At 39.0% G+C, this 26,984-nt stretch overlaps 1 protein-coding gene across 1 annotated transcript; it reads left to right on the forward strand.

Moving 5' to 3' along the window:
• The first annotated feature begins 1,501 nt into the window (after positions 1 to 1,501).
• On the forward strand, positions 1,502 to 25,451 carry GFRAL (GDNF family receptor alpha like). The gene is made up of 10 exons (XM_041477520.1): positions 1,502 to 1,523; positions 4,659 to 4,793; positions 10,142 to 10,294; positions 11,783 to 12,217; positions 12,918 to 12,974; positions 14,036 to 14,363; positions 16,317 to 16,576; positions 19,207 to 19,305; positions 24,248 to 24,329; positions 25,364 to 25,451. The coding sequence occupies exons 1-10, from the start codon at positions 1,502 to 1,504 to the stop codon at positions 25,449 to 25,451; spliced, it is 1,659 nt and encodes a 552-aa protein (XP_041333454.1).
• The last annotated feature ends 1,533 nt before the right edge of the window (positions 25,452 to 26,984 follow it).

Below are 26,984 nucleotides of genomic sequence, written 5' to 3' on the forward strand. Positions count from 1 at the left end.
CAAAACCACAATGTTTTTCTTTTTCTTCTGGACTAAATAGAGAGAACCATCTCATTCTCTGATTTTAGCAAAACTGATATGTGTTATTAACCTGGAGAGTGTTTTAGAGGATGGAGAATACACCAAACATTTCTTTAAGTCAGACCTCACTCAATGACGTATCACAACCTACTGCTGCATATTACAATGGTTCAAGGCAAAGGCAAATTTAGCTTTCCAGCCTAGAATTTTTCTCACAGCTAAAATTACATTAATCTGTCAAGCCATTGTTTCTACTTGACAATTAGGTTTTCCTGTGGCTGTTGGATATATTGGGTGAAGTAATATATTATTTATTGAGCAATTAAAAAGCCACAAACAAATATTTAGTAATTTTGTCATTAAGAGCTTACACAAATAATGCAAAAAATAAGAGCTTACACAAATAATGTTAAAAAACTAGCTAAATATCTCTGTAAAATAGAATAAAAAGAGAAATTACAGGCAAGATCGATTTTTCCTGAGCTAAGAAAAATAACCGAAATCTGGACTTTTGGTCAAGTTTTGCTTTGTCAGTAGGGACAGGATTTCAACCACTATATCTGTCTGTCTGATAGCTGAGCTGAAAATTTTATGACATCTTTTTGTTTAGGCATTTAAGGACCAAATACAGTTAAATATTTGTGAAAATAAGATTCATGAATAGCATGGGGAAATCAGTAGGGATCTGTTGCTTCCTCCTTCTTCCACTGCAAAAGCAAAGCACACACACACTGGAGCAGCAGGTGTATGATTGCATCCTTTATGGTTGACTGCTTCATTGTTAAGTACCAAGTCAGCTGCTGACTTGTATGGCAAACTGGTTTTTGAGGTATTTCAGTGAAACACCTGAGGTTACACTCATAGTCCAGTCGGGGACTAGACTATAGATTAATTATTTGTCCTCCTGGTCTGCCATCCAACGTATTCCAAAGGTCTTCTCTCTCCTTAACCAATCAAGATTGTATTCCACACCTGAGATGAAAACAAATTCACTTCTAAAACGGGTTGAAAAGTGCTTACAGAAGGTGATAGGACATAGCAACAGGGATTTTTCAAGGAGATTATAGGCAGCAGCCAAAGACCTGCTCCTGTTAGTTTCTCTTCGGATCAAATGAGAACTAAGTGCGCAGAGAGTGCCAGATCCCGTGGAAGATGCCGAAAAACTCCTGCGTGTCATCTGGACGCGGTCGGGCTCAGCGTTTGTGGCGAGAGAAGAAATGTAAGCAGAGGGTGTGACGAGGCCGCTCCCGGAGGTGGGAAGCTCCATTCCCTGCCCCTGGCCGCAGGAGGTGGGCAGAGGCAGAGGCACGGCGGCTGTCAGCGCTGCCCCCGCCCGTGCCGCGCTCGGAGCCGCCCGGAGCGGCGGGCGGGGCCGGCGGGCGCTGTCCCCCGGCCGGTGCTGAAGAGGCGGCCCCGCTCCGGTACCTGCGGCCCCGCTCCGGTACCTGCGGCCCCGCCGGGCGGCAGCGGCAGCGCCGCCATGGCCGCGCTCCTCGGCCCCGGTAAGTGCGGCGGGCGGGCGGGCGGGCAGCTCGGGACCCACGCCTCGCCCCGCGGCCCCTGTTGTCCCTTCCCTCCGCACGGCTCCTTGTCCCGCGGTCTCCAGGCGGGAGCGGGGCCCGGCGGTTGGCGGCGGCAGCTCGGCCCCACGGCGGGGGAGCCCCGGAGCGCTCGGCGGCGGGGCTGGGGCAGGGCGGCGGGAAGGAGCGCAGCGGCGGGGACAGCCCGGCGGGGACAGTCGGACTGAATGGACAGCGGCTGGTTCGCTGCCTGGGGAGCGCTGGGCTAATACAGGGCTGCCGACACTTCCTTTGGGTTTGAGTGGAGAAAAAGGGGAAATCAACAAAGCTGGTACAGAAAGATTTGGTACAGGAGAATATGATGAGACAAGTATGTTGTATGTTAATTTTTGTTATTCTCCTTTTCTCCTCACTATATACTGTATACATGCTGCTTCTTTTTAACACCCACTACTCTAAACTTATATTTCTGTGTTAAAAGTATTCCTTAGGTAGTTCTGCCCCAGGTTTTGTTAAAATAAAGTTGACTTTTATCACTTTTCGAGTATATTCAAAGTATATTCAGCTGTAGTTTGCCATTTTGCCTTCAGAGCTTGTTATCCCACTCCTCTTGCCATTGGATAGAAACCACAGTTTGGTTTCCCAATATTAATTATTACTTATTTGCATTATTTTAGGATTGCTGAATTGGAAAGTGTAGTTCCTCCATTCCTCAGTTCCCAATCTGCAAAATGAAGGTGCTAAAATGTTTCTTTTTCTCCCTCCTTTTAACTTTAGGCACCAAATTCTACAGAAAACAGAACTGTTACACCTACCTAGTGAATAAATAGACCTTTGCATAAAAATACAAAATAAATCTGTAAATACTTAAATGTGTGTCTTCTTGTCAATACGGATCCCTCCGAAACTTGTAGCTGCAAACTAACTCTTAGATACCCTCAACTCTTCTATGCAGAATCATGCAGTATTCCAAATACTAGAGTAAATAAGCAGAGAACAACTAAAGTAATATCTGTCAGTTTAAGGAACTGCATAAGCTACAGTGCCCTGGACTCTAAAATAACATAGGATAGTTTGTTTCATGTAGGTTTCTGGCAGTGTACCCCACTCTGTACTCCTGAGGAATCAAAGACTCATCCATAATATATCATTACACCTAAAGAAGCCCTTCAGCTGAAATGCCTTAAATCACAGATTATGCTACTCACCTCTTTATTTTGCAAAAACATCACCTCCTATTTTGGGGCCACTTTCCAAGTAGGTTCAAAATGAGCAGCAGTGTGAAATAATCCCGAAAAAGCAGCAGGAAGGCTGTGCAATCAGTCCTCTTTTGACTGTCTCAGCCACTGGTCCTTGAAAACTGAACATGAGGAAGAGAGCACAGAGACTTTGTGCTGTGAATCCTAGTCAGATGAGTAAATTTTCTCTTGTGTAAGAACCTAAAAAATAGATAAATGGTCATCCAGCAAAATACCTTTTCTTAATAAATCTGTGGGTTTATAATTTTGTTTTGTTTTATATATGCAGTCATTTTGCCCTGTAAAGTATTTGGAAACTTTTTTTTTTCTGTCATCTGAATAAATAGTGAGTAATTTCAAAATAAGTTAGACATTTTGGAGACAGTCCTAGGACTAAAATGTTGTCATAATAAGCCATAATTGTCCCTATGGATGGGCCAGCTGCACATTCCTCAAGGTCAGGATGTAGGAGCTGTTCCTATCAATATGTCTTCAAGGCTGATGGACAGACACAGCCTAGGAGTGTTTCAGGCTGGAAATCACCACCAGTCCTGCACGGATCTGAGAACTGCCAGGAATATGCACAACTGAGGAAGGATTAGCACCAGCTATAATAAGCACATGTAGCCTCTGTTGTCTCATAGGCACACTAGATGCTGTTGCACCTGTCAATTATTATGTATTAAATGTTGCTTCATTTTTGTTGACGTGCATCTGAAAATTGTTCCCTACAGCAGCATTATTATATCACTGGTAAATAATTTCCAGAAGGGATGGCATCACCTCTAAACAGTAGTGGCTCTTCAAGGCTATCAAGAGGGATATTTTATATATAATTTTTTATTCTAAAATGTATAATTGAAAAAAGTTAATTTCTTCTGATAGGGTCTGAACAAATCCTGAAGCAATATTTCATGCCTCTTGCAAATGGTGTTTAAGGGATTAAACAATGCTGGAATCCACTTAAATTCCACATGAACTTACCTGAACATGAGGTGGGGGGAAAAAGAGTTATTTTGTCAGAGAGATGCTGTGTTCTTCAACAACTAAAGAAAGCACATCAGGTGTTCAGCAGGTAGTTTGATAAGGCCTGAAATCAGTGACTGAAACTTAATTTTATTGAAAATAAAGCACATGATTACAAATTAGAGGTTGTCTTACCACGGGAATGTTAATGAAAGAGCTAAACTCCAGCTGATCCTTTCTTAACAAGGCAATTTAATTTTCTACTGATAAGTCACAGGCAGTGCTGCTTCAAAATTTTTTACCTTGAAACCTCCAGGACTTTTTTATGTAATTAGCAGGCTCAATGCACTCAGGAAAGCAGATTAATACATATATATGAGGGTTGCTTTCAAGAAGTGATGCATCTGTGAAGTAAAAATAAAGAGGGTGAAGAGTACTGTATTTATAAAATAAAATCACATTTATTATCTAATAGTTGTGTAGTTGTCACATCTCTTTCACACACTCTATTCATAAGAATTCCTAAACAGCTTAGCTTGGTGAGATTTCATGTGAATAAAGTACTGTTTCTTCTGAATTTTATACTGTCTTCCTTTCTGTAATTTATTATGGATCTCAGAACTGCATGAATTTCTATATATCCATGCACTGATGTCATATATAACTATGGTTACTGTTATAATACTGGGGTAAAACCAATGCAAAATATGCCACACTGAAACTTTGAACATTTAAATTTAATTTTCCAGTTGGAAAACGGAGGAAAAGCTTTGTTCTGCTAAAATTTAATTTGATGGCAAATTTGAATATATAGAAAAACTATAGTAAATGTATTTTTAAAATCTGTGTTTAAAGGAAAAGGGTCAGTACAGTGTCTACTTCTTTAAATAGTCATTATATTCTGTTTTTACAGTGTTGTTCATTTACTTCACATGTATATCTACTGTCCAGACTACTGACTGTCTGCACTTGAGGGAGCAATGTATTAATGCTGGAAATGGATGTGAGAGAGTCTGGAATGTGGTTGAAGATGTCTGCAATATTTCAGGTAATTCTGTATGGTGTACACACCTTAATTTTGAATTGCTATATGCAATTGCATATTCATACTTTATTACAATATTGCTGGAGTAACTAAATTAAGTCAGTAAGATTTCAAAGAGAAACATTACGGCAAAAGACCATCAGTTTTTGAAATCCTTTACAATGGCCAATGCTATTTTTAGTGACAGTCACACTATCTCTTCAAGAAAGTGACAAATGAATTTTCTGTACTATGAATAAAGCCAGAGCCTGAATCAACACAAGAAATCTGAATTCAGCAGAAATTAGGCTCTTGTGGGATCCTGCTAAATAAAGCTTGTGTGCAACTGGAAAAGAAATTCCAATTTGTTTTACCCAGTTGGGAGGAGTTGATCTGCCCCCTCCCTGGCAGTGTTCAAGGCCAGGTTGGATGGGGCTTTGAGGAACCTGTTCTAGTGGAAGACGACCCTGCCAGTGGCAGAGGGGTTGAAGACCCGTTCCAATCTAAACATTCTATGGTTCTCTAATCTAACACAAAACCCAAAACAATGTAGTAGCTAGTTAGAGTAATTTTAATTATTGTACTAGAATAAGAAACAGATAAAACATTCACCTCTACTGTGAGCTACCTGAATGAATGCCTCTGTCTGTCTGATCTGTTGCATGCATTTGATGTCCCAAATGTCCCATGTCACAAGACAATATTTAAAATAATCAGAGTAGAAAATTCTCTTAGGGGTCTTTCTTATTGTGTCCTTTTCCAGATACTCATCTACTTTGCATAGAATGGCTGAATACTTTTAAAAACAGATGAAGTAAATGAAAAGTACAGGGTAATATAACAGTTAGAAGAGTTCCCAAAGCAGCTAGGCTTCAGCCTACGTTCTATTGATCTGTTGAATATTTCATGTGAAATGAAACAGTTTCAAAAGATATGGCTGCTGTTTAGAAAAAAAAAAAAGAAATGGAATAGGCAGTACTTTCTGGCTCGAGTGCCCTAAAGATGAGCTCTCTAGAACCAAAACAGAACAAGCTGAGTTTGTTTCTCTCACATCACTCACAAACACATTAGCACCAGGACTACTTGCCACAAAGATATACATTTGTGCTGTAGCCTGTTAATCTTGATACCCTGCAGCCTGCAGATGAAGTGGGCCAGCGTGATTACTTCTGTGGATGTACAACATTGCCCCATAATATGATATTTCTCTCTCTTACTGTCCTATGTACTTATTCACTGATATTAATGACATTTGTAACTGGGCCAGAGAAACCTTCCAGAAATAATCATTCTTGTGATTGCTTGTTTGGATTTGCATCTGTACGTTTCCTTAGGATAATAGCTTTTGGCAAGGACTCTCCAGCATTGCAGAGCACTCAGATATTGTGTTGGGTCTAGGACAAATTATACTAAATGTGCTCATTAGGTGCCATGATCCCAGGGCATGTAAATCCAGTCAGACAGCTGATGGTACCTCTCAGACAGCCCACAGAAACAGTGACAGACTACCTACCAGCAGCATCATTAGTAAGAATAACATTATTCTGTCATGTGCAAGACTAGAAACTTCACAAACTTTCCTGTAGGAACAGAAAATGTCCTTTGAGCAAAAGCATGTTTCTTGGAGGCAGTAGACAATGGGGTAAATATTTGTTTTGTTAGCTTCTTTATGCAAAACATAACTACAAATTATAATTAAATTCCTTTGAGGTAGAAGTTAAATAACTCAGTCCATCAGACTGTAACCTCAAAGTTAAACGTGTTATAATTGGAGATCTATCCAAACTGTGGTCTCACCAGTGCTAGAGAGGAAAACCTCACACTTTCCCCTCTAGTCTTCAAATTCAATTCCCACTGAGATGACTGAAGAGCTGATTAAGCAAAAGCAGAGATTATCGCTCTGGGAGTGTCAGCTTCTAATCTGTCATGCTTCTGTCTGTGGTCCTGTGTACATGAATTATGTACCTATAAATAAATCAAATTATGCATAATGGCTGCCAAATATTAGGTTGAGAGAGCATTTATTTTTGTAAATGCCTTAGAAGCATATGTATAAGATAAAATATATTACCTAGAACTAATCCCTGGTAAAACAACAATAATTGAAAACCAGTAATAAAATATTTTCTGCTGTTCATCACAGCTGAATCAATACCATGTACAAACAGAGCAATACTGATAATAGGTTATTTCTACACAGTTTTCAAGAAGTCATGCAAGGGAGCCCCATAAATCTGATGTGCTTCCTGCCTCTGTCTGTGCCCTTTGCATGTTGGTAGCCCCACAGCCTCTCCCCCAGCCCCAGCCATCGGGTGCTGACTCAGCACAGTGAGATCGCAGAGCAGGGGGCCACTGAACACAGCCCCTGACTCCCGGCCACCACTCGTCAGTGTCATGAAGAGAGGTGAGCTGAGTGAGGCTGGGGTGCTGTGCAAAATATACTGGGGTATGGGGGTTTATTCTTCTAGCTCTACTCACCTTCACCCTTGAAGTCTACTCTGGACCTTGAAAAAGACAGTCATAAATTTTGTGAACAAGCTAATTTTTACACAAGCCCCTCCTGGTGTTTATTGCTCTCTTTCTACTGGAATATATTTTCCTGAAATTATTTTATTGTCCCTTACTTAGTTGATAAAATACAGAGTAGAATATCCACACACTCATCTTCATGGGCCATGTCACCACATCCTTTCCATCCCATTTTTATGGTCAGGGAGTATCCTGTGTCTGTTATCTTCAATAAATCTCCTGAGTTCCTTGACTTCTGGAACTGTGAGAGCTAAGGATCAAGGGTCATGATCTACTTCTGAAAAATCAGAAAGACAGTTGAAGATGGGGTTGGAGGTACAGGCAATCCTAGCCACCATCATCTCCTTCTTTGCTGAAGCAAGAGGTGGAGTGGGAGCAGAGGCTGGGACCTGCAGCTCTTGCTGGCCTGGGACATTCCCCTCTAGTAATTATTTGATATATCCCCCAAACCCTCCTTAGTCAATAACTGGAGAAAGGGCAATGCAGAGATGTTAGGAAAAAGGGGATCAGGACAGGGATGTGAAGTCAGGAATAGCTGATTCTCATTACTTCAGGCAGTGGCAAAATGCACTGTTTCCTCCTACAGAGTTTTGCCTCCACTGCCTTCCGCTGCTATTTGTGTCAACAGCATATAAGTGACTTTAAAACTCTGCTCACATCCAAGCTTACCCATGGTGCTGGTGACACAGGACTTCTTTGCAGTTTTACTGAGTGCAGAGTCTTTGCTCTCCACACCTGTGGGGAAGCAGCAAGGCAGGAAGCAAGCAGCACCATTTGCAGGGCAGAGACATCAGCCTGTGTGCTCAGTAGACTGAAACCAATCCTCGTGCTGCCCTGTGACCTGGCTGGATCTCATGAACCACATACTGCTTCTCTTCCATATTGGGAGACATTAAATATCTATGAGGTAAAGAGAGGAAATGTGCTGGTTTGGGGATCTACATTTTGGGGATCTGTTTTGACAAGGCAGATCACGGCTTTCACAGAAAAAAACCTATCTAAATTAAATTAAATTGTAAATAAATTCACTTGTAACATTCTTAAGTAATGTGTAACTTTGTTAAGCAATAATAAATCATAGAATCATAACAATGTTAAGGGTTGAAGGGACCATAGAGACCATCTAATCCCAACTTCCCCTGCCATGGGCAGGGACATCTCCCACTAGACCAGGTTGCTCAAGGCCTTATCAACCTGGCTTTGAGCATTGCCAGGGATGGGGCCTTTACAGCCTCTCTGGGCAGCCTCTTCTGATGTCTCATCATCCTCACAGTAAAAAATTTCTTCCTAAAATCTAACCTAAATTTCTCTTCTTTCAGTTTGTGCCCATTACTCCTTGTCCTGTCACTATAGTTCCTGAACAAGAGTCCCTCTCTGGCTTCCCTTAGGCCCCTTCAGATAATGGAAGGTTGTTGGGAGGTCTCCACACAACTTTCTCTTCTCCAGGCTGAACTTTCTCAGCCTGTCCTTGTAGGGGAAGAGCTCCAGTCCTGTTATCAACTTCCTGGCCTTTGTCTGGACTTGCTCCCACAGTTCCATGTCCTTATGCTGGGAACACCAGAGCTGGATGCAGCACTCCAGGTGGGGTCTCCTGAGAGCAGAGTAGAGGTGTAGAATCACCTCCTTCCACCTGCTGGCCATGCTGCTTTTGATGCAGCCCAGGGAATGTGTGGCTTTGAGTGAGCACTCGCTGCCGGCTCACGACGGGCTTTTCATCAGCCTTTGCACCCAAGTCTTATTCTGCAGAGCTGCTCTCAATCCCTTCTCTGCCCAGCCTGCAGGTGTGTCTGGGATTGCCATGACCCAGGTGCAGGACCTTGCACTTTGCTTCATTGAACATCATAAGGTTTGCATTGGCCCACTTCTCAAGCCTGCCAGGGTCCCTCCAGGGGCATCCCTTCCCTCCAACGTGCCAACTGCACCACACAGGTTGGTGTCATCAGCAAATTTGCTGAGGATGCACTCAATCCCACTATCATCATAATAATAATATTTTTGAAAAGCTTTTAGGTAATAAAGGGTTGATTGATTTACCTTTGTACCACAAACTAGTGCATGCTCTTTATTTCCACCACACATACATGGAAAATATGACCTGACATCCTGTGTGAGTGTCTTTACCATTGAGTCCAAGTGCACATGCAAGCAGACTTGAAACTGGGCCAGCAAACTAAAGTTTCTGCACATTTTTTTTTATGTTAACTTCTCCCTCATTTTTATTCTAAAAATCCTAAAAATCAGGCTATTCTTGGGCTACTTTAAATTTGTTGTCATTCTTAAACTTAGGCAGTGAAGTTGTTCTGTGGGGTAGGAGTACAAGAGAATATCATTTGTAGGCCTGCACCATCCTCACATGCGAGAGAATCTGACCCAGAGCAAGCATCTCCTCAGCTGGGGTTCTCATCCCCATTATCATGGGGCTGGATCTGCCCTCTGTATCCTGCCTCTCACTCCATCACACAGCGATGCCTCAAGCCTGCACTGTGTATTCCTGTCCCTGGCACCTCATTTCTACTACACAGGACCAAAATAAGTCTCTCAGTTCAGGGTATGTCCCTTCCACTCCTAGGCACCTTTTTAGCTTGCTCTCAGTGACTTACCTGCCTAAAATAAGGAGAGCAGATTTTCAGGCAATGGATTAGATCAAATAAAAGAAGTAAATATTGTATCCACGGCTTTATTATAATACTTAGAATATTATTTAAAATTTGTAAAATATGACAAACCATCTTCCCTTGGCAAAGCATATTATTTTTGTTCTTCAATTGAATTGTTTTATGTAACCATATCCCTTAAGCATTCATAAGCATTAATGAAATTATAATTTTAATGGTGAGTTCTAGGTAATAGATGCAAGGCAGAAGACACTGTTGGATGTAATAGAATAATCCAGGTCCTGGCTGACGAATACCCAGAATTTAGAAACTGTGTCTGCACTACAGATGATATCTGTAGCATCACAACTTTGCTTGGGAAACTGTGCAGCATTAATAAAGGTAACTGAACATAAAGCTGGAATTATGAAGACCAAACCCAGTAATTTTAAGTAGATTCAACTTTCTTTGCATATTCTAAAGTCTAACAAATGCCCCCAAAAAATTAATCTTGTCTTTTCAGTGATATTCATGCTCCAGCATGCATATGAATCACAAACCAAGCAGTAAAATTCATGTGAGAAATTCAAATGGCTTCTAAAACTCTTGTTGAATCCACTGGAAAGCAAGAGTGAATACACAGTGTGTGTTGAGGCTTACTCAATGTCCAGGGAAATTTGAGAGCCACTGCATCTAGGTTGTGTATATAGACACATTCAGTAACTTCTGAATGGGAGGATGAGTGAATGATGACACAGGGGTGCAGTTGTGTCACACTGTGCTGCAGGAGGATCTTCACTACACCTAGGAGAGGCTACTGGATGTGTGAAACACAGTCACCTGCATAAAGCTGTACATAATATATAGAGTGCATCTTTTAAAAATTCTATCGTACTCAATGGGCCGAGCTCCCCTCAATTTATTTTGATTTTTCTGAGAACTCTTCTCCCTGCAGAAAGTCTATCTCTGTAATTGAGAATTGCTTAGTACATGAAGAAGTTGCAGTTTCTGGTCCAAAGTCTCCTGGCATAATAATTAGCAAAGCTGACACAAGAGAGATAAAATCAGCCAGTGAATGAGAGTCTGCAAAGTGAGTTTCAAAGTGATTCCTGGCACTGATCCATCACACCCTACTGGCATCACACAGCATTCATCACAGTACTAGACTGGACATTCTATAGTACTAGAATATAGCCTTATCGTAGAGGGAATAATAACATCCTGATCTGCCCCAAACTCCTTGCCTCAAACAAGAAGGATGGATATCTGAAACCTAATGTTGATGACATTGGAACAGTTGCTTTTGCTTCTAGCAAAATAGCATAATGTTATATTTTTTTGCCAATTGAGATTACATCTCTCACCACTATAGAAACAAGTTTGGATGGACTTACAGTAGTGTTGAGTTTACCTACAAGGGACAGCATATGGTGTTGCTAGGCACTTTCAGGAGTAATTCTCCCTGTCTAACTTAAATTGCTATTTTAGGTAATGAATCAACCATCTTCTGGAATTGTCATTCTCTCTTTAAAAATTATGCATAAGCTTAAGATGATAATCCATGATATGTCCAAGCTGTAGGTGGTTAAAATTACGTGCAATTAAACTCTTTATGCTGTAATTTTAGTGAGGATTTTTTACTACTGTTTTGCAGCTGACCTGTTAGAGTGGACTGTGCTATACCGCTAACAGCACACAGTAAACATGAGGAAGATTCATTAGTTTGTAAGACTGGAATTATGATGTGTTTACACACAGCTCAGAATTAAGCTGGGGCTGTTTCACTCACTGTAACGCATTAAGACAAGTACCCTTTTCCTGAGTTTTTGTGCTGTGATGATGATCCATCATCCATTCAATTTATAACTCTGTTTGTACCTATTTCTGCAGACTATTTGGAGTATCCCTCAAGGTCAGCCACTGAACTGGGTGTCAGGCAACCCAGGAACCGCGAAGACGGTGGGCGCTCTGCGGAGCCGGAGAGCTGCAGCCTGGCGAAGCGGCGCTGCCGGGAGGAGCCTCGCTGCTCTGCCGTGCACAGGAGCTTCCAGCGGGCCTGCCAGGCAGCTGCAGACACCTGCAGCTTCCCCGGGCCTGCAAAGTGCTCCTTAGCCTGGAGAGAGCTGAGGAAAACGGCTCTGGGAAGGTGCACGTGCTCAGAGCCGCTTCAGACGAGATGCGTTAAAATCTGGGAGGGAATATTTAACAACCCCTGTTTACAGTACTCTCAGGAGAGCCAAGCCTCAGGAGCTAGTGAAAATGATGGCAGTGATGATGACTATAATGCTGATATTGATGGTGAGAAAAATCTGGTCACTGACACAAGTTAGTGCTCTCCCAGCAGCCTGAATGCTTTCATACATAGCAGTAGTGTCCACAGTCTACGAAAAAGGTTTTTTTGTCCATTTGCAATTCAACATTGGAAACATGATCATTTTAGGAGGTTTATTTATAAATAAATTCAGAATCTGATACAAACTGGTAGCTTGAGTGCAAATACTGTTGTTCTTCAATGTGTTAATTTGATACAACCTGTTCTAAATCAGTCAGTTTCAGTTTTTCACTATAACTAGAAGCAGTATAAGACCAACAAAAATAATTTACTAATAGCAAGAATTGTCTGCTAGCCTTGACTATAGCTCATGACAAGCAGTTAGTTGAACTTGAAAACTGGTCCACTGATAAACATATTAAGACTCCTGGCTTTTATGTATTCATAAGAAATCTGACTTTATAATGAACTGAAAAGCTCTAAAAAACTCTTCTTGAGTCCACATGATCTTTAATTATGTAAAAACTGCTATGAGCAGCCTTTGATAAACTGTGCTTTGACCCCAAAACTTATGAATATATGTAATAGTGAATTTAAAATTTGTTAGTGGGTTCTATTTGGTCAAAAGAATTTGTTTTATTCTTGTTTATTTTTATTCCTGGCACTATGCTTGCAAGACAGCCAATACTTTAAAGTTAAAAAGCTAAGATGTTATTTGCAATTTATGCCTGTACCTGTATCTTTTTCTTATAGACAATATTAGTATGGAAACAAAATTACAGTGGGGTTTATCTGCTCTCTCCAAACAAGGTAAGTCTGAATTTACTTATGAATCCTAATAAATAATTTTAGGTCAATTTTCAGACAGTGTACAACATACCTTCAGATTAAAATTAATGCTTTTCATTGAAATGGATGAGCAGGGTGCTAACAGACCCAATATATCTTCAGTTGAGGTACAGGGTAGAGTACCTGTTACAAAAATGTAACAGGTAACAGTCAAGTAATGTAAATGGAAATCAGGTAACAATTATGATTCTGTCAAACTTACAGAGGCAAATCTTATCCTGTAAACATTTTAGGGGCTAGAATTTTCTAGAAATCTTTGGAAGGTTTATTTCACAGTCTTGAAATACCTAAACTGATGTTAAAAGCACAAAAATGCCATATATAGTCTCTTCTTCATTACTTATTACTTAGCCTAGCTGTGGCATTCACATTCTCTGACCATGATTCCTTCATCCAGAGTTTTTCTGCTGGGAAGCTGAAAGGCAGTGAGGCCGCAGAGAAAAGAAAAACAATTCTTACCTCATTTGCTTTTCCTGTGTTGTGCTAATGTGGAATGAATTTGGAGATTGTTTACCCAAGGTCATCACATGACTGGGCTCCGGTGTGAGTTGTTTTGACTCATTGGCCAGTTGGGGCCAAGCTGTGTCAGGAGTCTGGAGAGACTCATGAGTTTTCATTATTATCTTTTTAGCATTCAGTAAGTACCTTTTCTGTATTCTTTAGTTTAGTATAGTATTCTTTAATATAATAGAGTACAATAAAGTAACAAATTAGCCTTCTGGTAAGACGGAGTCCTCATCATCATTCCTGCCTTCATTGGTGGCCCTGCATTTACAATACCCAGCATAAGACTGCACACCTGGGGATTTCAGATGTTTCAGGAGGGTTGCTTGAGAGCAGGGCAAGAAAGAAGTATTAAGTTACTCAATAGGCTTAAAAGAAGCAAAAAAGAAGGAAGAGCTGGATCAAAGTTTTGGGAATCAAGCTTTATTTACTGGAATTATGTAGACAGGACACCTACCAGTCATCACCTGAGAAAAATTTTCTTGAGATTTTATTTTTAAAACTGTTATTCATTTTAGTGCACACAACAAACAGGAGCTGTTTGGATGTGAACAGGGAGTGTGTTGAAGATGAAGTGTGTAACAAACAGTTGTCCCTGTACCTAAAAGTTTGCTCAGTAAATAAGAAGTGCAGCATGGAAGGATGTCAAGCAGCCATAAGGTTCTTCTATCGAAACATGCCTTTAGAAGTTGCCCAAATGATGATATTTTGTGACTGCATCCAACATGATGAATCCTGCCACAGAGCCAAAGAACTTCTCCATGGCAAGCCCTGTGCAGTTACTGTAGTTCCACCCCCATCATGTCTGAATGTAATCCAGATGTGTGAAGAGAATGAATTGTGCAGGTGAGTAGAAGTATTTTTCCCACTAAAGTGCTTTTTAGTAATGGTTCTGTCAAACCGTCTTTATTATACTCTATATATCCCAGCTATAACAAAATTATTTTCTGCAGTGTATCTGCTGTGTTTGACATCTTCACAGATGTTTGGATCAACTGTGGTAATTCCAGAAGTAATTCCACAAGTAAACTGAAATTATTAATTTTCAGAAAGGTTTGGAATCTAATGTGGGCTTGTCTTCTGCCTGTATCATGACACTTAACACCATTTCTGCTGGACAAACTATGCTATTGCATATTTTCATTACCCCTTTCTTCAGAAAACACCTGCCTGTCTGCACCTTTGCCCTCCAGCAATTTGCCCAAGTTGTGCAGCAGACCAGACAGAATTTGTTTGGTAAAAGTAATTACCTTTCAAGGGCAGAGTCTGACCCTTTGTACCTGACAGCCATGCAACCAGCTTGGCCTGTTCAAAAATCTTTTATCTTATTCTCTTCTTCTCAAGAATACTCGCAAAAAGCTTTCAAAAATCTGGCCTGAAACGTGCACAGACCACCAAACTCATGAAGGATAATGCCTTTTCAAAGTTTCATTTTATATTTTTAAAACAGGATTACCCATATTTGTATTCAACCTATTTGCCTCCTTTTATGGACAGTCAATTGGCCCACTTTGTTTTTCAGTGTGGTCACCTTGTGGATTAGAGTTGAATTTTACCTCAAAGTTGTGCTCAAATTAACCTTCAGTCAATAAACCAGGAGGCCAAGAGATGGTTTTGGTTTTGTGCAGATTATTCAGATTGATATAGTGAGAACAGCCAAAGGGCTGTAAATGTATGTCTGTACATCTATAGACATGTAATGTCATTATGGCTGAATTCCCCATCATTTTGGGAACATTAATGTTTCCTGGCACTGACAATAAATGCATATAATTAGCAAAATTAGTCTGTGAATTATGGCTAGTCACATCCATAAATCAGGAGGTGAATGAAAATAATTCCATTAGAACAGAGGTGGCATCTGCTTTGAGATCTTTTATTGTGTAATAAAAATATTGACAAAAATTTTTTAGCCAGTATTGCAACAGTCCATGCTTTTCCATGTGACATGCTTGTGGCTACTACACAATATCAACAGCAAATTAAAAACATATATAACACATATTATGTTATAACATAATAACATATATCAATATTTTAATAACTGCATGTACAATATACTAGACTTTACCTTTATCATCCCCTAAAATTTAATATGATAGATTTGTTTTTAACTATTACCTACATATTTTTTAGTTAATATATAATGGATATTTTCTATTGTCATATACAGTGCATTAAAGGCCAATTTTATTCCATCCTAACAGGATTTATTCCAGCAATAAATGGAAATAATTTGAGATTACTGAACTGGGTTACAAGTTAGTTCTTCGTGTCATTTTCTCTACTATCAATTTATCTTTAAGTTCACTGAATTGTACTTTTTCCTGAGGCTTTAACATTTTGTATTGTGTTAACAGCTGGGGAGCCAAGGGGTTGACATTGGATGTAGATTATTTAATGCAAAATAAGTTGAATGTTTATTCCTCCTTCACACTGCTCAAAAATGGAACCACTACAACAGCACCTGGTGTGGTTTCATTGGGATAACCAGTCTAATTCCTGTATTCACATTTCTTCTCTGAGTATCTGAGGCTTCTATAATTCACACTGTATTTTCTGGACTCTGGGAAGCAGGCGCTGATTAGAAGTGCAGTTGCTTTTTCTCAAAATCAGAGCAGAATTTATGTCAGCTATCACTGAACATTGCAATTTTTAAGGCTTAAGTGGTACCTTGGAAATGCACTCCCTTTAGTAGCGTTCATTAAATGTCCTTTTTATGAAATAACATTTGCTAAAGTGCCATTGTACACTTCTTTGTTTTCCTTTTTTTTTTTTTTTTTTTTTTTTCCCTACCAGGAAAAAATACACAACTTTTCGGTCAAAGTGTTGGAGACATGTGACAAAAAAATGTTATAATGACGAAGCCTGTCTTGAAACTTTGCTCAAGGATGACATGCCCTGTTCTGCCACCGCTGACTGCAGAGCAGCCTACGTCAGCAACTGGGGCACGATGCTGCACACCGAGTGCATCTGCCAAAATCTGCCTCCCATGGAGCAGCCTTTGTGTGAGCTCTTCCACCACATGCTGCACAGCAAATCCTGCTTCAGTGACTTACGTGAGTAACACCTACAACTTTACAGAATAATTAGTTTTAAAGAGAATTAAAACCCTAATTTACATCAAGTCTTTGCTATATCTTTGCTACCACTGGTTTCAGCAAGATCTGTAGCTGTGGGTTTTTTAAAACACAAATCAAAACAAAAATTCAGTAAAAACACTGGGTGTAATTGAAATGAAATATAGGTACTTTCTGAGATCCAGTAATGACTTTCGTGTTAAATATACATGTCCTTGCCAAGCCTTGGGTTTAGAGAATTGTTAATGCAATAAATGGAAATATAGGAACAAATATTAATGTTTTAGTCTGAATCTGCAAAGTGCTTTCAAAGCAAAGCTCCTCTTTATCCCCACATATTGTGTCTGGGTCACATCACAGGGTGGTTCTCTATCATAGGGTGATTCCTGGTCTCCCACAGTATAAACTGAACCTGAAGGTTCATCTGCAGCCTCTGCAGTGCTTCAGCTGCATGCAGACATCTGGTCCATCAACCAGATCAAAGACCTAAGTATTCTCTTCTCAAATCTCTGATTTATCACACCAACTATTTTACAATATAGATCCTCTTAGGATATATTTCTCTCTAGGGCATCATGCCCTGTGCCAGCTATCTTCTACATGTATACTCCAAAATTATATACATTCTTAAACTAACTCAGGAGAGGTAATGATACCTAAAGATTTCAATGAAAAGAAATGGTTCTTTCATAGTTTTACCTGATGGACAGTGTTTTGAAAACATCTATGGATTGCGTGCATGCATTTCATTGAATGAAGTAGCTACTCTTTTAGTTCTAGAAACCAAAATGGTACCACTGATAAGGGTGGCTTTTTTTTTGTGTCGCTCAAAGGCTACCCAAAAATTAAAATCAAGTTGCTGAAACATTGTTTTTAGTTCAGTTAATCATTACTCAAATCCAGACTCTGAGAAAATACTAAAAATCTTACAACTCCCCCTGGAAAAGTGATAATGTAACACACTTAGATTTGAGACTTCTAGCAGTGATTTTGCTGATGAATATTATTTACTTGCTTGCTTTAGGGCTGAATTTCACAGTCCAAATGAGTGAGCACATCATCATGTTAGTTATTTCTTAACCTACAAAGCAAAAAAATTATTCTCATGTCTGAATAATCAAATAATTGCTGACAAGCTTTTGCCATTCCCCGAAGCAGTCTCAGGATAAAATGGTTTGAGGGTTTTTGTGATTGAAACTTCCCTAACCTAATTGGGACTGAAGAATGGAAGCTTATGTTTCTTGTGTTGTGCAACAATTTCCTGGAAGTTAAACAAAAGAATTTGGGGATCCAGAGCCTTTGGTGGACCAGTACCAACGCTACAGACTACTTCCAGCTTATTTTTGTTCTTGCCTTTTTATTTTTTTTTTCTAGATGTCTAGTTGTGATGCAGCTAAACTGATGGTGGTGATGATTATAGGTTTTATTATAAAGCATGTTTTTAATGCCATTCTCTGCATGGCAGTACTGAAATGTGAAGTGACCACTGTGCCGTGCCCACCCAACCCCACGTGCTGACTTATTCCTCTGGCCTGGGGGTGATCTTTGGCTCACTTTCAGTCTTACAATGGCAATGATCTGTAACTCTGAAACATTTCTGGACAGGCAAATACCCAGGGTTTGAGAAGAGGATCTTTGCCTCTAGAACTGGTGTGAACAGACCCACGAGTGGTATTGACACCATCTCATCTTCCCACCCTTGCATGGCACTGCCTTTGCTACAAGTGTTTGCTCTCAAGGCTGTGCTCACAGGACCGCATTTTCTTCAGGCTCAGTAAAAGGCAAGAATTGTGACTGACTGCTGCTGTGTGAAGCAGAAGCACAGGGTGGATCATTGCCAATGTAGGATCAGTGTCTCAACAGGAATAAGAAAATATGTCAGTGAGGGAAAGAAAAAAATTAGGTTTCCAAAATATTTTAAGTCTGGGTTGTACTTTTGGATCTCACAGAAAAAAAACCAAATTACAGGTAGGTTTAGTCCATTGTTATTTGGACAGTGTTCCAGGCTGCAAATGTGTGCCTTTCTTGTATTACAAAAATTTCTCAGCTTGCTGCTCCTGTGAGTGAGCAGATGTATACTTGTATGTTTTAGCCTTCTACTCTGTAAACTATACTACTTAAATAAACCTCCTATTTTTCATTTCAACCAGAGATGTCTTTTCAGATATGTTCATGAAATTATGCCCACTGAGAGGACAGGCCTTCCTGAAAAAATTTGTTGAGGTCTAGCAACACAGCTGGAGAATAAACTCTGCCTTGTGGAAATTACTTCAGACTGCTACCCCCTTCTCACCACTTCTGTATTGGTTGGGTGGACCCAATTCTTTTAGTGGGCCTATTTTTAAAACAGTTTATGTGAAAAGAGAATTTAAGCTCTTTTGTGGCAGAGAATATTTTCAAAACATGCTTGTCATCCATAAGAAAAACTGAGCTGGAACAGGAAGAACTATTATGAACTCATTCAATTTGTTCATCAAATATCAGTAAACAGTATTTTTAAATAGCTCCCTTTTAAAATGATGTGGCTGTTAGCAAAATATCAAAGAATATTCACTTACATATTATCTAAAAGTCATATTTTAAATGGACATTTTCTTTCCAATATCCAGGTCAAATTTCTATTCAAAAGAAGGGTTTTCACTGGGTAAATACAGAAATGCCAGAGGAAAAGATTTCTGGAGCACAGCTCCATTCTTCTGCAATTAATGGTGAGTTTGGGCAAGTCACTCTTTCCACAGCACTGCTCTCCATGGGTGGGTTCAGGCAAGTGAGCTCGACCTGTTGCTCCTTCATTTGGTCTGGAAATCTCCCTACCTGTTTAGCTTATATATCCACAAAATAATCAGACTGAACCAATTACTCTGACAAATGGTTTTGAAATAGATGTCTCACAGTCACTGTATTATAATTGGAGGAAATTAAGCTATTAAGCCTGCCAGAGCCTGACTCTGTACAGTCATTAGAGAGTAGTAGTCATAATGTGTAACACAAATTATTATCTTTGATGTCACACCTACTTCTATCTCTCTTGACTTTCTGTAGTAGTTACAGCAACAAAATCAGAAGCCACAGTAAGTGGTCTGAGGAGGGGCTTGTGTTACCCTCCATCAGACTCTACCTTCTTCCACAACAGGAGGGCACACAGTATCCCATGGGCTGAAAAGCTGCAACTTTTATTTCCTTTCATTTATTTTATTAGAGCTGCTGCTTTTATTTCCATGCATTTACAGTAAGAAATTAAACAACATAAAGCTAAAGGATATTGAATTAATATACAAATGTTTTCATTGCTGAAATAATATTATTTTGTATTTCCTTTTGACGGGCCCAATTACGGAGGGAGAACTCTAAAGAGCTTAATGCACAAATATCACCTCTAATGAGAATGACCTGTTCTACCTTGTGCAGGGCAGATTGCAATTCTCCAGACTAATACTACAAATTAGTTCCCAGAACTGTTCCTACAGAACATTTTTGACTGTGAAAAAAAATAATTCAATCTCCGCATGCAGTAGAAAATGAAGTGACTTCTAACCTCTCCATCGTTCAAGTGTTGCTGAAGCGGGCAACGTGGATAGGGGATATAAAGAACATAAAAATGGATGAAGGGAATGGGATTCCTGAGACCTGTGTGTGCATAATTAAGCATTTGGTTGTAGCATTAGCATTAAAGTTACTTAAGAATCATGCATGTCATCCAAGTGCTCTGTGTTGCCAGAGAAGAAAGTCAGGGACCCTCAAAGAGTAGTCCAATCTTTTTGGACTGCATTTGCTGAGTATTGACTTCTCCTTGCCAGTTGCAGAGGGAGCCTGAATCCCTAGCTGGAACGAGACTCCAGAGGTTAAATAGTGCAAGTCATGATACAAGAAATACTGCACTAAGTGAGAAAATGCAAAATGTGAGATATTGCACCCCTGTGACTAGTTCTAACTGCAGACCCTTTCAGTGGGTAAAATGCATTTTACATTTCACCCAGAGATTCAGATAAATATTTGTAAGAAGCAGCCTGCACCCAGTTAATTCTGTTCACATTGGAGAATGAATACTTTCCAAAAACCTTTCCTTGAAGTCTTAACAGAACTTTGGATAGCTTTAGAAAAATAAAAAATGCTGACCAGCCTAAACCATATAGTAAAATATTCTTTCTATTGTAGCTGTCATGTACGTGAGATGGGAACTTTAAGCCATAAAAGTCTCATAGGAAGACAGGTCAAGAAGAAGAATTTGATTCAGGATATCTGCCTGATGGTAAAAACCATACTGCAAATTGTTTCATAAATCCCACTGCCAAAAATCTAACTCAGTGTCCTAGATTCAAATACTAATAAATGTGCATTACTCAGGCTGCAAAGGGAATTATTATCTTTACAAAATATTTATCTTTAATGAAATAAAATCCCAAAAAGAATTGAGGGCGCAGAGGCAAAACAATTAAGTTGTCAAATATGGCCTTTCATGTGTGTGAAGGTTTTCAAAGACATTTGCTTCTTGGCTATTTTCTGCTTGAAAAACAAGAGATAAAATCTGCTGATGTCTCCACATAAAAAATCTCAGAAGAGTCCTTTACTAAGTTTGTCATTGAAAGATACAAGGAGCTCTTCCACCAGATGAAAGGAATGGCCATCTACAGATAAACATGCTCAGAAGAAACTCAGTATGTCTTCAGCTTTTTCTTAGGTTTATACTTTAAAATATAGCTTACTGTTCAAAAAACCAGTTAGATTTCTCTATTTAATTCAGCAGCATTGCAAATCATCCCATTGGATAAGATTGTTTTAATAGAAGGAGTCTTTTACAATAAGTAAGAAATCTAAGCATATATACATATGTTCAAATATATTTGTAAATTTATAGAACCATGGAAGTTGAAAAATTATTATTCCAGGTTTGGTGTAAAAATGTGATACCAGGATTATGTGAAAATCTTGGCTGTATTTAAACACATTCACATTCTCGGGAGGGAGCAGGTCAACAGAGTCATCTTTGGGCTGGTGCAACTGTGTTAGCAAGATGTGATGTGGGCAGAGTCAGAACCATATAAAAGTTAATGAGACTTTTCCTGTAAGCCTGAATTTGATCTCATTTTGGAAACAATATCAAAAAGTTATAAATCAAATAAAATTTCCCTAAACTTCTAATGTGCCTACCTAATTATGCATCTTTAACCTGGTTTTGGGTTTTTCCTATGCAAATGACATCAATGACTTTACAGATCCAAATAATTTAAAAGATTACTTCCTGCACTTTGGTTTGAAAAGTGTTTCATGTGGGAAGATAAGGATTTATTTTCATCACCATGGAGCTTTGAGTCTAAGTTGTGTGTTTATGGAAGAGGAAGCTAGAAATACAGAACACTTACCCTGTTCTTGTGAGATACAATAAAATTGGACTTGATCCAAAACTGTTGAAATTTCATCTTAAATTGTAGTGTTATCATATATTTCCTACTGAGGAGTAGAGTATTTAGATAAACAAGTAATTGGCAGGGTTTATCTGTAAGTATACCAGCTGCTGTGGGAACTGAGATTAGTGCAGCTCCAGTGACTTTAATGTGTAAGGTATCAAACATTGTCAGGCTGACAGTTTTATAAATGTAGGAAAAAGCTTCCCATGACAAGCTACAGGTAGCCAAGAAACCTCTGAGCAGAGGCTGGTGTCAATCTGTTCGATGAATATGCACTAGCTGTACCTAAGCAGGTGGATCCACAATAGAGTAAGATTTACCAAAATCCCTCTTTGTTCCTGATAGAATGGAATCAACATCTCTTTTACCAGCAATTCATCAAAAACATAGCATTTTTTCAGATTTTGTAAAAAAAATAGAAAAAAAAATAAGTTGGTCACTTTGGTGTTTTGTTTGATTGAAATGAAGCACCTTTTACAAATTTTATAAGGAAAAGATCACAATGTTTTGTTGAAAATTTATTAACCCTTTTTTTAGCCATTACGACTGTACAATATATAATCTGTTAGACATAATAATTTTTGTGGTGACATATTTTAAAGTTTCAGTTTGCCTAAAATATGTGTGAAAGTCACTTTCCACTTCAAAAAAGTAAGAAACTCTTGCCCCACAACTGCTCCTACACTTATAAAAAGTTTTCAAAAATAGCTGCATGTACAATTCAGACTCAGAAACTGAACAAAAGGCCTACAAATTACTCTTTTTCTAAAACCCATCATCTTAAACAAGTGCTGTAACTCGAGAGCTAGGCCAGTTGCTGATGTAGTTTTTAATGTGCATTATTAACAGTCCTAAGGTACGACTAAGATAGACCTCACCCCTCTTTCTTCAAAAATTCACCATATTAAGTATCTTCCAGTAGGTTACTGGATTAAATGGAATGTTCTCTCCCTTTGTGCAAATTGTGTCAGTTTGATCACTGCTTTCATTTCCTTACATTGGAAAACTTGAACTTGGGGTAGTTTTTTGAGAAAAAGTGAGCACAATCCTACAATGACTGTCCAACACCCTGCTCAGCTCCTTGTTTTCCTTGCTGTGGAAAACACATTCACTCTCTCTTCCCAGGCTGCTCCAGCATCCATACCACCTGTGCTTGGATTATATGATACACTACTCCTGCTGCATGTATGCAGTGCACACAGAAATGCCCCATTTAGGGTTTGTGTGTGAACATATAACTGATAATTTATTCAGAGACCCAAATATGGCTTTCTCACAGCCCAGATAAGAGGTTCAGTGCTGAGTCCAGGATCCATCCCTTCCTTAGTGAATGTTTCCCTGGCTATGTAGGACAGAGAAGCTCAGGAACAGCATTTGGGCCCTCTGCATTTGAATTCCCCTGTAAACAAAACTTACCTGAGTGTACAAAGACAACAGAATCAGTGCAACAGGAAAGTCACAGAAAGGTCTTATGTTTTTTGCTTGTGGCTCTGCAGTTGTGGCCACTTGTCACACCTCTCCATCCTGTGTCCAGGGCTTATGCTGCACTCCCAACTGAAATGTTTCCTTCAGATATTTGATCAAAACCAATGGATTCATTACGTCAGGGAAAAAAGAGATACTCTTCCTTTGGAAAATAAAATTTGTAACAGCCCCCAGTTTTTCAACAGTTGGAATTTTTAGCACATAAGCCACCTAAGTGACTTTTTGGTGAGAAGCCTAACAGAAAAAGGAAACTCCGTGGGAATGGGGCCCAGAAAAATGGTGTTAGATCCCATTTTAGGTTAATTTGATTCTAGGTGGAGTATTGCTCCACACTGTAATTACAGTAATATGTGAAAAAGAAAAATAAGTCTAGTTGATAAGTAAAAGCCAAGTCTGCTCTGATACACAAAATAAAATTAATATTTTAAAATCAAAATGGAGAATATTCCAAAATAAAAATCATAGTAACAAACTGTTCCCCTGCAGCAGAGTGAAAGATACTGCTATACATGTGAAGTGCTATTGGAGCTGGTATTTATGAAAAGAACTCTGAAAATTGCATTGGATCAAATGGCAAAGGTAGAGTTATTCCTACCACTGACATACATCTAGGTCTTTTCCCTCCTTTTAATTACTTTTGTCAAAATTGATAGCTTATTATTTATTTCACATATGTATGATTTCCAATACAGATCTCAAATCTGATTCTTATTACTAAGAAAGCAAATTTTTCATTTCTGTTTTCTGTTTTTATTTTTAGGTGAAACTATCTACATTATTGCTTACTCCTCCTGCATAGCTCTCATCCTAGGAATAGTCCTGTTGACTCTCCTAAAGATCAGGTAATTTGATAGGGATATTTATCACTGGTTCTAGGAAATTAAAAAAACAGAAAATAAAATGTTTTGACTTGGTTAAAAGGCAGACATTAGTGATTGTCTTTAAAAACAGTCCAGCGTGCCCCAGTGATGGAAAGAACTGACATTGCGGGTGTCAGCAGGGAAGAGTGAAATATGATATGTATCTACAATGCCCTCCATTCATGCAGAGATCCCAGGCTTTGGGAGCTTTCATTTCCTGTCCCATGGCAGGGGAAGGTGAAATCTGAATTCAAAAATTCTGTGAGACTACATTCCTAGCCCCATAGCAGGCAGGGGTAATGCAAAAAGGAAATGAGAATATTCAGCATTATAACATATTTTGAAACCAAATTGTGAATGCTGCTATTGTAGCTAATATTCTTGCCAAATGCCATTTTTGCTCACAGGAGTCTGTAAACAACTCCCACCATCCCTGCCATCCTTTCCTTTTCTCCCCTCTCTTGTTCCCTCCCTCCCTCCCTCCCTCCCTCCGTATGAGAAACTGCCCATACACCAATGCTTGGTAAGAAAACAGAAATGTGCATTCACTTAGTTAAATGAACATGGCCTTTTCTTAAATGATACATTTTCTTGGACCAAATTAAATGGCCAGATTTCAGGAATTACACTGTCAGATGATAGGTAACAGAACATGATGTAGCAGGAGCTATGTATAGTGGGAGGGATATTGAGTCAAATTTCATTATTAAATTCCAAGGCAGATCAAAGAGGAATTGTAGAAAAATGCAAAAGGCAAGTCAAGGATATATGGGAACAGAGGTTTTCTCTTTAGGTTTGCAGTTACAGGAATATCAGCATATAAAGAAAATTCAGATTTAAAGAATACAGAAAATGGAAGAAAGAACAATGCATTAATAACAATGAATGGGATTATTTTATGCCACAATTTTCATCATAAAAAGAGAAGAATTTTGCCACTGATTTCAATTAAGCCAAAGTTCAAACCAAAAGCTGTACAGTTTATTGTTAAATACATGCACATTCTTTGTTTTCAGAGCCTGCAGAACAAAATATGAGTCAAGAAGTCCCTCGCCAGACCATTCTTCTGAAACATTTATGGCCCATTATAAAAGTCACAGATGAACTACTCTGTTGCTTATGCTTTTTAAGGCTATTCCTGAAAGCCAGCCTGTTATACATATGTGATAATAAAATATATATTAGAAAAACTATTACAAATTATGAAATTTTGTAGTTAAACATACAAAATATTTTTTATATTTATTAGCTTATTTTTAGCCTTTCAAAAGCTGAAAAAACGGGGTAAAAATGGTAAAGCTGTGTTCTCTCTTATTTGTGTAGATTCACAGATCTGTCCTGAGCTGTACATTTCCTACATTTTTAGATGCACATGACAGTGGTATAAATGCTGTATCAACAATGACAATCTTTGAAGTCCATCCTTTCTGATCTCAACTCATCTGGAAGAAATAAAAAACATCCACTCAGAAACATTTTAGAGAGCTGATAAAGAGCACATATGTGGCAGTTTTGTGTACCTGGCTCCCAGGTACCAAGTACCTGAAGCAGCAGTCACAGCAAAGCTGTCTGTAGTTTGATGGTAGAGCACTTGCAGGGTAGGAAGAGATCAGGATTACAACCCCCTTAAGAACTAAAATGACTCTCTGGAATAATGCTTTGACTCCAAAATGCAGTTGCTGAAAATGTTTTTAATTTCTCCCCCAGTATGCTTCTAAAAGAGACAAGTGTGGTTTGCCACTTTGAATACAATAACTTTAGAAAGTATTTTTTTGTCTGAATGCCCAGTGGAGAAAGTCACTCGTTTGGGGCTGAAGTGCCTGCTTCTCAAGAGAGAAGCTGTGACCCATCTCATCATCTGTGTTTCCTATTCATTGTCTCTAGGCAAGACACGAAGTGCCTAATTGTCCCCTTGCACTGTCCTGGGAGCCATGGTCCCTAAACACCATCCTGGATCCCACTTTGTGGCTATGAGCTCTGGATTTCTCTCTATAGATGAGTTGTTTTGCTAGATTTAAGCTTCTATTTATTACCAGTGAGTTGTCTTTGTTAAATATTTGTAGCAATCTGGTTCTGGTGAGCACAAAATAATGGACTGCTGTTTCTTATTCAGCTGTTACCAGGAATAGCACATGTATGGTCTTGTTATAACAGCATTTGATTAATTAACTTTATTTTGTATGTGATTAGTTTTAATTTTGTTTGAATTATCACTAAATGTAACTTACCTCCAGTTTTGACCATGAGACCAATGGTCTAGGGCCACATCTAGTGCTGGATGACAGATCTAGGACTATAAATTAATGTGATCAGAAAAGCAAGAATCTCTGCTCTTCTATGTGACTCTTGCTTCTGGCTTTGGTAGCTTGCAAAGTTATTACTGTAGAGCAAAATCTTAAGTGTGCAGTTCTGTTGGAGAGAGACTTAGAAATCTTAAACAGTTATTACAACATGGATTTTCTCTGTCTTTATTATCTGCATAAACCAAAGAAAGTCCTTTTTGTTTTGCAATCAAATGTTTTGTCATTACTAAATCAGCATTTGGACAAAAATATGGAAACAGAGAAGTGAAGTTTGTTTGTTAATCAAGAAGATCCCCTTTAGCAGTCCAGCAATTTGCAGCATCTGGCGTAAATC

This window comes from Pyrgilauda ruficollis, unplaced genomic scaffold (assembly GCF_017590135.1).
Source record: "Pyrgilauda ruficollis isolate IOZ18807 unplaced genomic scaffold, ASM1759013v1 scaffold40, whole genome shotgun sequence".
Lineage (NCBI taxonomy): Eukaryota > Metazoa > Chordata > Aves > Passeriformes > Passeridae > Pyrgilauda > Pyrgilauda ruficollis.

Excerpts from the sequence above, each read along its gene's own strand:
- GFRAL (XM_041477520.1), top strand. The coding sequence starts at position 1,502 with ATGGCCGCGCTCCTCGGCCCCG. Across the intron at positions 1,524-4,658 it reads GGCCGCGCTCCTCGGCCCCG|TGTTGTTCATTTACTTCACA; the intron begins GTAAGTGCGGCG and ends CTGTTTTTACAG. Across the intron at positions 12,218-12,917 it reads AAATCTGGTCACTGACACAA|ACAATATTAGTATGGAAACA; the intron begins GTTAGTGCTCTC and ends TTTTTCTTATAG.